The sequence below is a fragment of the Phycodurus eques genome, chromosome 7 (genome assembly GCF_024500275.1).
Source record: "Phycodurus eques isolate BA_2022a chromosome 7, UOR_Pequ_1.1, whole genome shotgun sequence".
NCBI classification, from domain to species: Eukaryota; Metazoa; Chordata; class Actinopteri; order Syngnathiformes; family Syngnathidae; genus Phycodurus; species Phycodurus eques.
In genome coordinates, this window is record NC_084531.1 from 8,770,474 (window position 1) to 8,785,663 (window position 15,190).

A 15,190-nucleotide genomic window follows, 5' to 3' on the forward strand; every position below is an offset into this window, starting at 1 on the left:
AGAGCTAGTGACGTTTAAGTCTAGTTCACCAATCAAACTATACAAGAAAGTCACACATCTTCTATTGGGCTTTCCGGGCGTCTGTATTAACACTAGATAAGCCAGCCCGGCTGATCGTCGTAGCTGCGTGGCCACCATGTTGGGAAGGTCGTCGTTACCATGAAGGCAACGGCGTGCAACTTGTTTACATTTCGACGAACAAACTCAATACCTTTCATGTATTGTATTATTTTTCTGACACTGTCTGCCCAAACGTGAATATTTCGGCCCTCTTATAACATGAGACAGCTTGCAGGCAATTGCGGATGTTTTGTTGTAGTTTTTGCTGTGCATACACACATGCACAGCAATATCAGAATTTGCACATTTTATTTTACTTTTATTGATGTTCATGCTGTGGTTAAAATAAATCAGAAGTTCCTCACTATTTACTCAGTACTTCAGTAATTATTTCACTGTGTACCTTTTACTCGTACTCTAGTAATTTTTTTGGAGGACTACTTGAGTCACATTATTGTCAAGTAACTACTCTTACTTGAGTGCAATATTTGGTTACTCTATCCACCTCTGGAGCAGACATCCTCTATTGCTACTCTTACCTTTCAGCCAACATTTTTGCCTATCAGATCAGCCCGTGTTGTATTTGTTGCACTGGTCTTTTGTATTTTCACGTTAAGGTGCTGCCAGTCATGGACCTGGTTGCGGTCCCAGCAGAAACGCGAAGCACACGTAACATCGGCGACAAGAGCTGATCCGCTAGTACGTCTTGTATCAATTAGGAAATGCGCCTACAATTATCAAATTAGTTTACGGATGTTAATGTTCAATGTATTAAGCAACGGAGCGATGTCGAGGATTATGTCACAACAGAATGAACTATCTTAAAATTCAAAAATGGCCAATAAAGACAGAAAAATACTGTACTTAATATTTTCCTGGAGGATGCATTTGGGATTAGCCTTTGAAGTTGTTAATAGTAAAAAATGAAGTGAAACAGACAATGATTTTAGTAAATTCTTTTCCAGAATGAGAGTGCTTAAAGAGGAGCAGGCTATTCCTGTGGCACGGCTTTAAGTAGGCATCGGGTGCAGGTGGAGATGGGCCTCCATCAAGTTGGAGGCCAAAGCAAAGAAATGAGACATATTTAATTTTGTTAAATTTGTACATCATCATGTACTTGAGTGGTGTAAATAAATGTTTTTCCTGTGTGAAGAAAATATTAATTTTGCCTTACTGTACTCTCCATAGTCTTCCAGATTGCTTATTTATTTACAATCAAAAAAAGTATCTGCAGGGGCCTGGGGTATCCCCCTAGATCCCGTTATGTTATTTATTTTTTTGTCACGTTTTTCATGCTTTTGGTGTTTGCATGTCTGAAATCAAAAGCTCTCTGTAAATTTGCAGATTGCAGAATGGATTTCAAGCTTAAACTCATTTAGTACCAGAAACGAGTAAACTAGTTTTTGACAGGGAGGGGTGCCGGAGTCTGCTCCTCTCCTCGAACTGGCAGACTGTTAATGACGCACAACTGCCAGTAGATGGCAGTATTTTATACACATAATGTGGGCGTGACAGTAGCTGACTGGTTAGCACATCTGCCTCACAGTTCTGAGGACCCAGGTTCAAATCTAGCCTCCCCTGTGTGGAGTTCTTCCTGTTCCCGCGTGGGGTTTCCCCAGGCACTCCAGTTTCCTCCCACATCCCAAAAACGTGTGGCAGGTTGTTTAATTGACAATAGGTGTGAATGTGAGTGCGAATAGTTGGTTTATATGTGCCCTGCGACTGGCTGGCGACCAGTTCAGGGTGTACCCCGCCTCTTGGCCAGAGTCAGCTGGGATAGGCTCCAGCACGCCCGCGACCCTAGTGAGGATAAGCGGTACGGAAAATAGATGGATAGATAATGTCTATGTATGGATTTCACAGTGTGTGTCGTTATAGTTGGCAGAATGTGTGTATCATAAATGTGACATACAACAAAGACGTACGACGAGGACACAGTTCGCCATGTAAAAAGTCACTAAACAATTTGAGTTTATGACAGTCATCTCCCTCCGGTGAGTCGCGTCACTCATGGCACATGATCGGCAAAAGCCACTCCTAAATGTTGTTTTAGATGCTTCATAGAATTGAACCACTCTTCAAATTTCAAGGCTGTCACAAAAGCAGAAAATATTTGCATCAAAATCACTGCTTCATATTGTTTCGTTTTAAAAAAACGTTTTCCCCTTTTTAAAATTAGGTTTCTGGGAAAGATTTACACAATTTAGCAAAACTTACTGCTTTACTGCTATTTACTAAACATAATTTCTTTTTCCTGGTGAAAGAAGGGAGCCTAATCTTTCATTTGGTAGATTTGGTGTATAGATAACCGTATAACAATATTCTCTACGGTTTCTCAAAATGAATTAAAAATAATTTGTGTAGTCTGTGGGTCTTGAAAGGTCAGTCAAAATTCTCTAAAATGGCTGGCAGCTGAGTAAATGTTCCTTTTTGCAATCTGTTTAACCTTTACCTTGTTCTCTGCCGATGTTCTTAAGGTCTCGCACACCACAGCCGCCCGCAGAAGACGAGGAAGAGAACATTGATGACACACTTGTTACTATCGACACATGTAAGTGTGAAGATGGACTCTAAATATATATATTTTTTTCTTGGATATACTAACTGTCTTTGTCTTGGTTTCAGACAACTGCGATTTACACTTCAAAGTGTCCCGGGATCGCTACAGCGGCTACCCGCTGACTATCGAAGGGTTCGCCTACTTGTGGGCGGGCGCACGGGCCACCCACGGGGTCACCTGTGGGCGCGTGTGCTACGAGATGAAGGTAATTTTGACCACATCACTTTTGCTAAAAAAAAAAAATATCTGAATTTGTCGTATCTCTTAAATAGGCAACTTAATTTCGATGGCATTTACGAGTACACAAGATAGTTCTATTAGACATGGCTTTGGCCTAAAAATAACAGGGTAGATTCCAAAAGATAGTCTGTGAATAGGTGAATTTGCAAATGTCGAACTGTGAATATGCAAGAGTTGGCTCTTGTCTCTGATAAACAAGAAAAGCCAGTGTTGTTTATGACTCGACCTACTGTATGTGTTTTTCTTCAGATTAATGAGGAAATTCCCGTCAAGCACCTTCCCAGTTCGGAACCGGACCCGCATGTGGTCCGTATCGGATGGTCCCTCAACCACTGCAGCACACAGCTTGGTGAGAGCATGGGGATTGAAAATAGACCTCAAAAAGACACCTTTACTGTGACTAGGCTTTACACGATCAGGATTTTTGGGTCCAATCACCAATCAAGTTTTTAAAAAAACTATAACCGATCACAAGATGGAGCAATTTGTCCATTTACATGACTTGTTCATTTATTGTATATAGTTGTGTACTGTATACTGAGTACAGTATCTATCCATCCATCCATTTTCTGTACCGCTTATCCTCACTAGGGTCAGAGCGGTCCTGGAGCCCATCCCAGCTCATAATTATTCTCTAGCATTTTAGACAAAAGTGAAAACATCAATGACTTCTAGGGGGCATTCAAGGATTGGCGACTGACATCATCCATCCATTCATTTTCTGAGCCGCTTCTCCTCACTAGGGTCGCGGGCGTGCTGGAGCCTATCCCAGCTATCATCGGACAGGAGGCGGGGTACACCCTGAACTGGTTGCCAGCCAATCGCAGGGCACATACAAACAAACAACCATTCACACTCACAGACACACCTACGGGCAATTTAGAGTCCCCAAGTAATGCATGTTTTTGGGATGTGGGAGGAAACTGGAGTGCCCGGAGAAAACCCACGCAGGCACGGGGAGAACATGCAAACTCCACACAGGCGGGGCCGGGGATTGAACCCGGGTCCTCAGAACTTTGAGGCTGACGCTCTAACCAGTCGTCCACCGTGCCGCCCGACTGACATCAGTTTAGATCAAATCAACACATGACAGAAATAATGGGTGCTAACGTACTGTAATTAAATTACTTTATTTTGCAATTGAATTACTTTAATAAATACTGATAATGACATGCTTACTCTAAAGGCCTCTTTATCCTCCCGCGGTCGCGCGCGGCCAACAAAGACCGCATCGCGTGACTGACTAATTGCCCCGCAAGCCCCCTCTGCGTAGCTTGACGCGCCCACGTCAAATGCCGCGGAGATCACCTCGTGATTGGTCCGCTTTAGTCCCATGCTGTGATGACGTACTCAGCGTGCCCCTTGGTTCTACATACCATCTACGCCGCTGCCTTCTTGATCGATTTTGCAGCATAATTAAACGTATCATCTGGTCATCTAGGTCCATTTGTTCTAGCAAACACTGTTCCACGGTCGCAATTGTTGTTGCTTTGTTCCTTGTTACTGAAAGGAAAGTAAAAAAAAAAAAAAAAAAAACTGCTACCGGAAATGGCCAAAAAAATCCATAGGAAACTCCTCCATGTGGTGTTCTAGACAATGCCAGTCGTAGCGACACCCCAGACTTGGAGGTGAACGGCAGTACATTTTCAAAACTGCACGCGTAGGTTGCGCTCGAGTATAAAGGCAAACTATACGTGGGACAGCCGCAGTTACGTCAGCGTGGTCGCCGTCCGCGCGAGTATAAAGAAGCCTTAACTTTCTCACTGTCCCGGCTATATGGATGGGTGTTGTCCAGAGTTTGCGCCTGTTTGCCTTTTCCTTTTTTTCCCCGTCTTTTTCTTTTTTCTCCACGTTGCGTTCCCTTCCTTATGTGAATTCTTTAGGTGCCTGATCAAATTTGTTGTGTTGAAGCATTTAGATGACATTCCTCACGACGTACTTCAGTTGTGCAAATAACTTGCGCGTTGTTTGTCTGAGACACCGCAAAAAAGTCCCACACACAAGATTAAAAAAAACTTTATTGCCTGTTAGTTACAGTATTGTGCCACAAGACACGTGACAAGGCTAAAAATAAACTAGCTTTTGGATTCATAAGCGACGGCGACGCGGAGTTAAATGTCTTTTGTAGACATCGGTCGGATCGGGGAATTATGACATGAAAGCCAATCAGCTGATCAGCATAAAATGCAAATTTTAACTGTGACATATGTCATCACAGCTGCCCTTAATTCTTGCTTTAGGAGAGGAGCCCTTTTCCTTCGGATATGGAGGAACTGGAAAGAAATCGTCGGACTGTAAATTCGCCAACTATGGGGAGAAATTTGGGGAAAATGATGTCATCGGCTGTTACATAGTAAGTGAAGGTTTGACCCCCTTACCTCAGCAGCTTTATCCAAAAAGCTAACATCCACTGTGCTGTTGCCAGGACTTTGACCAAGGTGAAGAAGTTGAGATGGCATACTCCAAGAATGGTGTGGCGCTGGGTGTAGCATTCAAGACCACCAAGGAGGCGTTGGCGGGCCGCGCGCTCTTTCCCCATGTGCTGGTGAAGAACTGCGCTGTGGAGTTCAACTTTGGACAGAAGGAGCCTTACTTCCCCCCACCTGACGGCTTTACCTACATCCACAGCGTGGGCCTGGAGGACAAGGTCAGAGGCACCAAAGGACCTGCTAGCAAAGGCGAATGCGAGGTAAGACAGGATGAAAACGATATGTCGTCATTGGTGTCCTACGTCACTGGTATAGATAGACGAACAGAGATACATAATTGTTTTAAGGGTCAATGACATGCATATTTTTGTGTCAAGAGTCCATTATTTGAAAAAAAGTTCTCTTCATGACATCACTTTATTCTAAAAATCCTATGTATTTTTCATATTTTTCAGTAAATTCAAATAATTACATCTGTTCATCCTCTCAAACCCCTAAAATGTTAGGTGGTGCAACTGTCCGAGGTTGTGAGCAGACTGTGAAAACTGAAAATTTTATTTTGATAATGATCAATTCAGAATAATCCATTATATAAAACTATTTAGTTTATATATTGAATATATTAATTCTTTTGGATGTTTTATTTCTAATAGCTATAGTTTTAAAAACGTTTTAAAACTTAAAATACTTAAAATAAAATAACTGACGTTTTAAAACTTAAAATAACTGCAAAACATTTGTCCAGCGTCTAATATTTCATAAATATAAGGGTGACGGATCCATAAACATTGGACTTGTAGTTTAGAGTGAAGAGACAATAGCTGAAAACAGGATGTTGCATCGGCCAGGTTACTCCAAGTGAACCTTGGGACTGAACTAAAACGTTTGTAGATATTTGTCAAATACTAAGAAAAATAACTACTTTCACCTCTGTTCTAAACATTTATCATGTTTTCGTCATTGACTGCTTTCTCCTCCTTTGTCCGTCGCCGTTGTGTGGTGCTTCCATTTTGTCAGAGTGACGTTTGTACACCGTTTGACTTATGGGTCGGATGTGCGCCCCGCGAGTGTCCATACTGCACTCGCGTCACATACATACAGTATCTGATTTATATCCACATATGAAAGAGGCCTCGATCCGATATGAAAAAATCTGAATTGTACCGTTCGCATTGACATGAAAAAAATTAGATGCGGCACATTGGGCAAAAAAATCTAAACTGACCTGCACTGTGAACATAGCCTCAGTGTTACCAGCAGGACATCGATAGCATGGGACGAATTCACGCGGGTGCCCACCACCCGCAAGTCGAGCTTGAGCGCTCCAATCCGCATACAGGCTACACTCAACGTCAGAAACCACTCCTGAAATCGGGGAGTTCGAGAAGAATAAAAAAACATCCAAATGCAAAAGGAAAACCACTTATCCAAGTGGAACCAAAAGGCCCACATTTTATGTGTCGTGGCTCCGTACGCAATGAAAAACAGGACTGCACTGAGTGGGTGCACAATGTATTGTTTACAATGGGAGGTGTCAGATGCAGTCAAATACAACAATACAGCTCACTAAAAGCTTATAGAGGATTAGTTATGAGTAAGGTTGGGCATCGTTTGAATTTGAGTGATTCCGGTTCCAAACGATTCTCTATTACAATTCTTTTAGGGGGCTGGGTCAAAAAAGTTTGCATGGTTTAAATAAAGGGTGTCCAAATTATGAACATCCATTTTCTTAGCAGCCCGCAGCATAGACTAAAATGAACAATAGACTCTGGGTTCTTTATAACCAGTATCAATATCAAACCTACAGTGTGTACAGAAAGTATTCAGACGCCCTTACATTTTTCAATCTTTGCTATATTGCAGCCATGTGCTAAAATCATTTAAGTTCATTTCTTTCCTCATTAATGTACACACAGCACCCCATATTGACAGAAAAGAAACGGAATTGTTGAAATTTTTGCAGATTTATTAAAAAAGAAAAACTGAAATATCAGCCACAAGTATACAGACTGAGGTGCGGAGCACTCTGGAGAAGGTAAGTGCTAGAGGACTCTGCATCTTTTTGCACAATTGTTTTTTTGTCAATGTCTTTATGTCTACAAAGTGTTCTGTAAATTGACTGTCTGTTGTACTAGAGCGGCTCCAACTACCGGAGACAGATTCCTTGTGTGTTTTGGAGATACTTGGCAAATAAAGATGATTCTGATTAATAAATCTGCAAAAATTTGGGGTCACTATGGGGTGCTGTGTGTCCATTAATGAAGGAAAAAAATAACTCATGATTTTAGCAAATGGCTGCAATATAACAGAGTGAAAAATGAAATAAAATAAAACATTTATGGGAATCTGGATACTTTCCGTACCAACTGTATGAACTAAAAGGTGTGTAGAACTAGCCCAATTGACTTTTTATTTATTAATTGTTTCAGCTGAAAGTTAAATATAGCATTGTTAGAATCGTGATTTGGGACTGTTTTATCATGTCAAATGGTTTATATGTGCAAATTTTAACTTAACTTCCTGTTTTCAGCTTGTAGCCTTTTAATTTGAAGGGTACGCACCGGAACACAACATTTTGGTACGAAAAGTAACTTCACACGGCACCAATGTTTTTTTTTTAATGCATGGAACCGAATTCTAGTAATTATTGGTTCAGTTCCTTACCCACCCAAGAGGCACAAGGTTAGTGTTTGTGATACTGTGAGACGTTTGTGAATTTTGTTCCAATTCATTGTGATGTAAAGTTGCTACGGTGAAGTTTTAGCTCAATTTTAAGCTTATTTTTCTGTCATCGGCTTTTACATTGGTTTGAATACTAAAATAAATGCTGAAAACCATCAATGCAAAAGAGTAAGCAACTGTTTACCTTGTTCGCTGTCTCAATGTTGGCATAGATGTATTTTATTGTTTCACTCACCGAATTGACTGAGAGTTGACTTCACTAAAGCTCCGCACGGTGTAGGCTGAAGCTCGGAGCGCGTCAGACGCTACATATCGTGAAAACCTTCTTTGCACAATATAATCTTATTCTTAAGTGTTGCACTGAGGCGATTGGTCATTAATTTTAACAAAAGTTAAGACACACTTGTTTGCCGCCGCCGTTGGGCACAAGCACGTCTTCGTGTGCGTTCTTCATTGGTTTTTGCCACTTCTTCGCGGCCGGAGGACTAGGCATCAAAATTGGGAACTGAAATTTTTACATTTGAACAATTCCGGGAGAACAGGAACGTTAGTCCCGGTTCCAGTCGGTTCTTGATGCCCAACCCTAGTTATGAGTAAAATAAAATACGTATCAATATAAATAATTAATATAGTCATGGAGAAAATATTAGATCCCTTGTTACTTTAGTTACTTGTTCATTTTGAATACCTTGTGCAACTAAAGGTACATTTGTTTGGGCAAATACAACGATGACAAGGAAAATAGCTCGAGTAATTTGAGAGCTGATATCTACCTCTAGCATTTTTCTATGGTTTTCCTGATTAAAAACCAAAATCATATTTAATAATACAATTAAGGTTATTTATTTTTCATATTAAATGCATTTAACGGTACCAGGCATTAAAATGAACAATAAAAAAGGGTGGTGTAATTTTCTTTGACTGTATCTAGTATACATATATTGTATATAGTTGTACAACTTTATATACATACAAAACAATGCCGTGCTGGCGCGCCTGCATGGCTCCGGCGCTGCAGTGTTAATTCGCCTCCGGTAATAGTCCTTTTGCGGTGTAATCCAACTCAGAAGGTCCTGACGACTTTATGAAGGTTTTGCCGAACATGGAGTGACATTACCAAGCGAAAATACACACAAACAACAAAACGAGTTCCGAGTGTGCTGTGACAAGACTGCCATTACACCGGTTGGAGCAGCGTCACGTCATTGGACACTGGTTGGGAGTCCTATTTGACTGTGATCACATTCAATACATTCATGCAAATATTAAACCACCCCAACAAGACAATCTGCGACTAATAAAATACCAGTTAAACCCATTTGCTGGGGCTAGAGACTGAGCCCTGTCATAAATTCCGGAAAAAAATCAAATAATTGATGCCCTCCCCTAGAAATGTTTTTTATCTGTAAGTATACCACAAAATATGGTCTCAAAACACCTTACAACATGATCCTAACAAATAAATGGCTTCCAGATTTGATTTTTGAAAAAAATGCACCAGAAGTACGCATGCGGCGAAGACTTTCTGTAATTTAGAACAACCCAGGCTAAAATTGGCTCCTCGCTGACATACAAAGCTTGTTTCTCTGTTGAGAAGGATCGCTTCAAATGCTTGACACTAACCACTACTACATTCCACTTTGCTTCGGCGCCATCTTGTGGCATGTTAGGCATTATAGAAAGCACATAATCTGTGACTAGGTGGTGTTTTAGCCAACATCTCGGGTCTGGTTCCACAGAAAAACACGAATAGGTGAAATCCGTAAGTAACGAACCGCCAATATTTATATCCCTAAGTGAATTATAAAAAGTACACACATTTATATCAAAGAAAAAGTAAAAATAATAATTTACAGTTATATTATTATATTCATAAAAAGTAGGGTTGATAAAACATCAATATTATACTATCAAAATGTATGTAAGTAAGCCTATAAGATGTTTTCCTCCTAAATCCAAGGTTTAGAAGTGAATTTAAGTTACCCTATTTCCTTATATAGTGGCCGGGGGTGGCATTTTACTGTACTGTACTGTGTTTTTGGATGGGAGGCCTTTATTTTAGTCTTAAATTAACTGAATGTTCTTCAGGTCTTAATTTTCATGCTAATCTCCAGCATTAATATGAATTAACTAATTCATTTTGTGTGTATATATAATATTATACTTTGTTTATGATTTACACATTCTTTAGTGTCAGCTACATTTCAAACTATCAATGACGATACTTTACAGTAGTAACTTGATTTAGCAGTGCTCCAATTTAAGTTTTTCGAGTTACAAGCTGTCGCTTGGATGAATCTTTAGTTTTTTTAGTTTGCGTTGCGAGCTTTAATATAAGCTACGAGCGAGCTCCAGATATGCCTCTGCTTAAGAACATACATGCAAATCAGTCACCTTTCAGCTCAATTTGCCGTTTTGAACTCAAAATAGGCCATTTACGTGAATCATATAGCGTATAGATCCGCTGAGTATTTCCGTGGGGGGGTCGTCATAGGCTTAAGTAATTCTTTGGCGGACTACTTTTTACTTGAGTACAATGTTTGGCTACTCTACCCACCTCTGGAGCAGACATCCTCTATTGCTACGCTTACGTTTAAGCAACATTTTTACTCATCAAATCAGCCAGTGTCGTATTTGTTGCACTGTTCTTTTGTATTTTCGCATTGAGGTGCTGCGGGTCGTGGTCCTCGTTGTGGTCCGGAACCGCGAAGCACACGTAACATCCGCGACAAGAGCTGATCCGCTAGTACAGCTTGTATTAATTAGGAAACACGCCTACAATTATCTAAGTAGTTTACGGATGTTAATGTTAAATGTATTAAGCGACGTAGCGATGTTAGGAATTATGTCACAACACAGAATGAACTAACTTCAAATTCACAAATGGCCAATTAAAACAGAGAAATACTGTACTTAATATTTTCCTGGAGGATGCATTTGGGATTAGCCTTTTGAAGTTGTTAATAGTGAATAATGAAGTGAAACAGACAATGATTTTAGTCAATTATTTTCCAGAATGAGAGTAGTTAAAGAGGAGGATGCTATTCGTGCGGCACAGCTTGAAGCAGGCATTAGGTGCAGGTGGAGATGGGCCTGCCTCAAGTTGGAGGCCAAAACAAAAAAAGCAAATAAGTGAGGCAAATTTAATTTTAATCTTAAATTTGTACATCATCATGTACTTGAGTGGTGTAAATAAATGTTTTTCTGCGTAAACAAATTTTTTTAATTTTGCCTTATTGTACTCCTCAGAGTCTTCCAGGTGCTTCATTTATGTAAAATCAAAAAGATTCTCTGTGATGGCCCGGGGATCTCCCCAGATACCCCCTACAATGTTTGTTTTTGCTTTTTGGGGGACCTTTTTCATATGTTTGTTTTTACGAGCCTTCATTTGTGCACTGATGCACACTCATGTTGGAACATGAAGGGGCTATCTCCTAACTGTTACCACAAAGTTGGGAATGTCCAAAATGTTAGCCCCTGAGCCCCAGTGAAAAGAACTGAAAGAAGGCTTTACCATATCAAGAGATTTTGTAGAGTCAAACAGTTTGGGGATTACCCCTTCCGGTTCCAACATGGCTGTGGACCAGTGCACAAAGCAAGGTCCATATAGACATATTCTGCATTTGAATAGTTTAAATAAAAATAAATTAGAAAACCATGAAAATTTATCTCAATAAATAAGTCCAAATTATACTTTTAAAGTGCAAAATAACAAAGTTCAATTAAGTTATTTTCTTTTTTTTACTGTCAGTATATGGTGGGAACATAATTTGCTTTCTCCATGTGCGGCAATACACTTTTGAACTTATTGATGAAACTGGTGTTTAATTTGATTGACAATTGCTGTTCCTGCTGTGCACGTCTTGGCCCTTGAGTGGCAGTGTGATACATGCAATGACAGTTGCAGTTACAAAGAGAGTAGAAGTCACAATCGAATGTTGTCACTTGTTTTTTTTACACAAGTGACAACATTTTTGAAGAATATATGCCAGAGAATATTGTTATATTGCCTGTTTGTATGTGGTTATGCAGCGGTTGTGTAGCAATATTCATTTTGCTAGATGTGCGCATCGAGTTCAATACTAATTTTCGTTAGTTCGTCAAATGGTGTTTTGCATTCATCATGTGTTGGCTTTGAGCTAGCAATTTTTGTAAACAAAAACAAAGGCTGTGATGTATTTGAACCTTCAATTGGTGTAGTTCTCTTATGTGAGTTTAGTTTTACAGTGAACTTCAACTGGAGTGTCAGTCAATGACTTTGATCAAGCAACGTTCCTGTCAGGTTCAAGACACCTAAAACACTTGTATTAAAAAAAAAAAAAAAAAAAAAAAAAAACAAGACAGACACCGAGGTAGTTCAGTTTTCAGACTTGCAAGGAGAAACGGACGAGAGTGTGTTTAGTTACAGTCTCAATACCGCTCTGAATTCACTCTTTCCGTCCCCTCTCTTTTTATTTCCTTTTGGGCAGTTCCTAGTTACACAGCTGTTGTTGCTATTAAGTTGGGGGAGCACATCGCATCATCGTAAACAATCACATATATGACTCTCTGTGGAGATGTGTTCTTCCTCAAGGTTATTGCTCCAACCTTTGACCTGACCGCAAAATGCTCCAGCCGCCATCTTTGGAATGAGGGCACACATGTTTGTTGTAACTCATGTGTTCAGCACATAACACTCTTTGTTGTGGTCCAGATAGCAGAAGAGTTATAGCCTATTTATCAAGAAAGAGTAAACTCCTCTTCACAGACATCAACTTTTATGATACAATCAACATACTGCTAAATGCATGCTTTGAAAATACTATAAGAGTAAATATGGGATAACAATGTACTTTTATTCTAACAGTTCCCTCTTATTCCTTGCTATAATGTTAGCACATTAGCAAGCAGTTGTTGTGATCACGTGGGATCTGCAAGCCGTCTAGACACTGCTGGGTAAAAGTGCAGGAGCGGAGCATGGAGTAGATTGCATGTATAAGAGTGGTAAAATCTGAGATTTTGAATCCAGTCCAATCCGATACTTTTTTAGCTGACATTGGAGCAATTTCCGATCTCCCTACACACACAAAAGGATCAGTTATCGTTTTTTTTAAAGTCGCTAATCAGTGATTGGCCCCAAAAATTATCATCATGTAAACCCTAAATAGTACAGTACTTAAGTTAAATTTCAATGTGGTAAATTGATTTTATATAGGAGTGAATTGAATAAAGAGCTTGGTCATGGAATAAATGAAACTCGTAAGTCAAGGTACCACTTTCTTGGTTAAAAGGTAACAACACTTGATGAGGTAATTTACTGCGAATCTCTGCGTATTTTTGTGCTCTCTGTTTAATGCCCTAAAATGCCGCCCAAAGGCCCTGGTCCTAAGGTTCCTGGCAAACAGCCTAAGCGCCAGAAGAGGGTTATGACACTCCAGGAGAAGGTAAACCTCCTGGACATGCTCAAAGAAGGAAAAAGTTTTGCCGCAGTATCCCGTCATTATGACATTAACGAGAGTACCGTACGATACATAAAGAAGAATGAAGCGCCGATAAGGAAGACTGTGGATCCTATGATTTGTGGTAATGCCAAGATGGTTATGATAGTGCGAGATAAGCACATCGTAAGGATGGAGTCTGTCTTGGCTGTGTGGATTATGGACTGCAGGAAGAACAACATAACTTTGGACAGCAATATAATCCGTGAGAAGGCAAAGAAACTGTACCAGCAGTTCTCGAAGGAAAGCCTCAGCCACCCCAACGAAGATAAAGAACCAGGACCATCGGCACCGCCGCGTGGAGGTTTTCATGCAAGCCCAAGTTGGTTGTTCCGCTTTCAGCAGCGGTTCAAGCTGAGCCTTTCTTTAGCAGCATCTGCCGACACAGATGTGGCCAAGAAGTATCCCAAGACCTTCACTAAGTTAATTAAGAAAAATGGCTACTACCCAGAACAGGTGTTTAATATGGACGAGACAGTCTTGTTCTGGAAGAGACTGCCTTCACGAACATATCTCATGAAGGATGAAGCCAAAGCCCCAGGTTTCAAGGCGTACAAGGACAGACTGACCCTTATGTGTGGTAATGCTGCTGGCTTCATCCTCAAACCAGGCCTCATCTACAGGTCTGCAAATCCAAAGGCCCTCAAGAATAATATTAATAAGAATGTGCTGCCTGTCCATTGGATGCACAACCCCAAGGCCTGGATCAGCAAAGCCCTGACTTCAAACTGGTTTCTTCAGAGTTTCATCCCTCAAGTCAAGGAATACCTCAGTAATTTGTGCATGGAGTTCAAGGTATTGTTAATCATGGACAATGCTGGCGGCCACCCTGTGAATTTGTATTACGAGGGAGTCCGGATTGAGTTCTTCCCAGCAAACACATTCTCCCTCCTCCAGCCTATGGGTCAGGGCGTGATCTGTGCCTTCAAGGCTCTCTACACATGCAACACTCTCCATCACCTTGTGACAGCAATGGTTACAGACAAAGAATTTACACTGAAGGCCTGTTGGCGTAAATTCTCGATCGCCACGTGTCTTACCATCATCGGCCAATCTCTGAAGGATATGAAAAAAGAAACAATGAATGCATGCTGGAAGAAAGTGTGTAAAGGATTACAAGGGCTTTGCTCCTGAAGAAGTACAGAACTTGGCCATTGATAAGTCAGTGACATTAGCGAAACTGCTTGGTGGGGTAGGTTTCGGGGACATCACTGAATACGAAGTCATCACCCTCGTCGATGGTCACTTTAATCTCCTTACTGATGAGGATTTAGCAGATTTGACCAAGTGGGTTAGCGAGGAGGAAGATGATTCATCAGATCCAGACCCTGAGGAGGAAGAGGGCCTGTCTTTGAAACATCTGTCCGAACTCATGAGGCTTTCAAGGGAACTGCAAGAGAAGGCTGAAGCTTGGGATCCTGATAGGAATCGCTCCATGAAATTCTCCAAGGCCGTCGACACTACCATGGAAACGTATAGAAGGCTCTCTTTCACCATGAAGCAGCAGAGACAGCAGCGACCTATTATCATGTTCCTCAAGCCTGTCGAGAAAGCTCCATCAAATTATACAGCTCCTCTCGAATCATCTGAAGAAGAGGACCAGCCACAGGAGATATAATTAATCGGGACTGCACAGCTAATTAATCATATCTTAATTTATCGAAGTTGCATAATTTTAAACTATCCCCACTGATACAGTTGTAAAAATGTGTGATTAATCAAAGTTTAATTTGGATTTCTCT

The 15,190-nt window shown here is 40.6% G+C and overlaps 1 protein-coding gene across 1 annotated transcript in view; it reads left to right on the forward strand.

The window, feature by feature from the left end:
* Positions 1–15,190, forward strand: part of LOC133404744 (heterogeneous nuclear ribonucleoprotein U-like protein 1) — a 64,414-nt gene that overhangs the window by 30,303 nt on the left and 18,921 nt on the right. Inside the window, 5 exon segments of the mRNA XM_061680944.1 lie at positions 2,538–2,611; positions 2,686–2,825; positions 3,110–3,209; positions 5,101–5,213; positions 5,286–5,549. Coding sequence (XP_061536928.1) covers positions 2,538–2,611; positions 2,686–2,825; positions 3,110–3,209; positions 5,101–5,213; positions 5,286–5,549 — 691 coding nt within the window.